Genomic DNA, 2,177 nt, shown 5'->3' with positions numbered 1-2,177 from the left:
CCAGCGCTATATTCATCCAAAAAGCGCTGCTCATAGCCTTACTTCTACTAAACATTTGGATTTTATTTATAGCGCAGGTTTAACTTCAGGCAAATACCTAATGACTGCCAAAGTTTTATTATTTTCTGTCCAGCCAGTATAGCCTGATGCTGTGACAAAATTAGTTGAACAAACATACAGACAGATATTTTGAGATTCAATTTATGAAATATAAGAATATCATTGAACAAGTGAGATCTGACCAATGTACAGACAAAACCTTTCTTTTAGTTAAACAGAGGTAAACGTTATCATGTCTCTATGCCCATGAATATACAATACAAACAAATAGCTTGTGTCTGCTGGAACCCTTTTGTTAGAAAATGCTAATTTATTTAACATAATAAGCCATGTACAAAGATTTAAATGATTACAGAGGTTTTTGCACAACTAACTCTTTTGTCACTTTAAAATCCCAGATTTGTGCATTACTTTATTCACATTTGGTATCAGTCTTTCTGCATACTCCCAAATTTTATTGTCCATTATCAGTTTCTCAGCGCCCAAATCAGGACGGTGTGGTCTAGTAGTATGCATGACAATAGCCAAACCACTGGGCACCCAGATGGACTTTCCACTGATTTTATAGACATTGTGTACAGATGCCTGCATCACCTTTCTTGGGTCAACAATCATCTTGCTATTGTTGTTAACAAACCACTTTAAGGGCTCTCGGTGGATGTGTCTTAGGATGTTGACACCAGGCACATGCCTCCACTGAGGAATGTTAAATCTCTCACTGACTTCATACACTTTTTGGGAGAAGACATGGGCCCAAAAAATGAAAGCTACCACATGCGGGTTATTTTTCTGAAGCTCCGTCATGAGTTGTTGCAGCGATGAGTGTTGATATGGCATGATGATTTCATCTGCATCAGTCAGAATCACATATTTGGATCTTTGCCTGTTCCTGTGAATGCAGTCATTTATAGTGGCCTGTTGCCCATAATAGTGCAGTTCCCCTGAATGCTGCTCAAAGTTCCAGCCTTTGGATGGCTCCAGAAAGTGATGGATCGGCCAGGGAATGATTTCCAGAAAGCCATCTTGCTCATAAATGTGCAAGACCTTCTCAAGGTCCGGACCACAGCTGGTGTTGTAGATAATCATGTGCTCCACGCCGAGAAGCTTATATGTCTCTACGGTCTGCACAAACTGAAGGACATTATTATACCCTCCAAACATGGAAGAAATGCATAGTGTGAAGTCCACATCAAAGTCTCTCTCATGAGTCAGAAGCTTCCTTATAGGCAAATACAGGTGGCTTTGTATTTCTAGAAGGTTCTCTGGTCTTGAAATGGTTATGTGTGTGGCATTGCATGTTGGTTCCATGTTACAGAAAGCGTCTGTGGTCACAAAAGGAAATCCAAAATGATCAATGTGCTGGTCCAGTTTAACAGGAGATATACTAAGTCCATGCTGGTAACAACAAAATATACAGGTAAATGGCTCTGAATGGGTCCTGTTCATTATGGTTATGATGTTTACCTGCCCATTTGCCTCATCATTTAGGTAAGCTGATACCATGAGATATCTGGTCCCAGTAATAGGTGTTATGCTGTTGCCTGATATAGATGCTGGACAAACTGAGGCGAAAAACGTGGAAGGTTTTTGTATTGCTGCTCTTGGGTTTAGATGTTCTGCTTTTTGATTGAAAGAATAATCATTATGATTAAAATAAATCATTATTATGCACAGATATATAACCATCATGAAGGCTGTGACAAGGCACATATTTCTTGAATTCCAAATGAAGTTAGCCATGTTATCAGCAAAAATCTGGAAAAAGAAATGCATTTGAAAATCATTAATAAATATTTTGATTTGCAACTATATTTAGTGATCTAGGAAATATGGACCAACAATCTTTTTCTTTTGCTTTATTACTTTTAAATGATAGTGCATTAGCATAACCATAAAATGTGAAACATATGTTAATGTGTTCATAAAATATGTTTAATATATTAACTAATTAAAAATGATATTAATAAAAAGACAAACATTTTCAAAACTGGAATGAATATAAATACAGATATAGAAACAGAATGTGCACAGGTATTCAAGTCATAGATCAGAAGAAAGTTTACACAAATTGTTGGGTTTATGATATTTTAATTTAAGGTTATACAGACGAGCAAAGA

At 36.7% G+C, this 2,177-nt stretch overlaps 1 protein-coding gene across 1 annotated transcript; it reads right to left on the bottom strand.

Annotated features, from left to right (window-relative positions):
- Positions 1-267: 267 nt before the first annotated feature.
- On the bottom strand, positions 268-1,679 carry LOC128524552 (uncharacterized). Its single transcript, XM_053497181.1, has one exon. The coding sequence runs from the start codon at positions 1,561-1,563 to the stop codon at positions 442-444; it is 1,122 nt and encodes a 373-aa protein (XP_053353156.1). The 5' UTR covers positions 1,564-1,679; the 3' UTR covers positions 268-441.
- Between the last annotated feature and the right edge of the window lie 498 nt (positions 1,680-2,177).

Source organism: Clarias gariepinus, chromosome 5 (assembly GCF_024256425.1).
Source record: "Clarias gariepinus isolate MV-2021 ecotype Netherlands chromosome 5, CGAR_prim_01v2, whole genome shotgun sequence".
In the NCBI taxonomy this organism is placed as follows: domain Eukaryota; kingdom Metazoa; phylum Chordata; class Actinopteri; order Siluriformes; family Clariidae; genus Clarias; species Clarias gariepinus.
The sequence above is the reverse complement of the archived record's forward strand: the minus strand, read 5'-3'. Positions and strand labels throughout refer to the sequence as shown.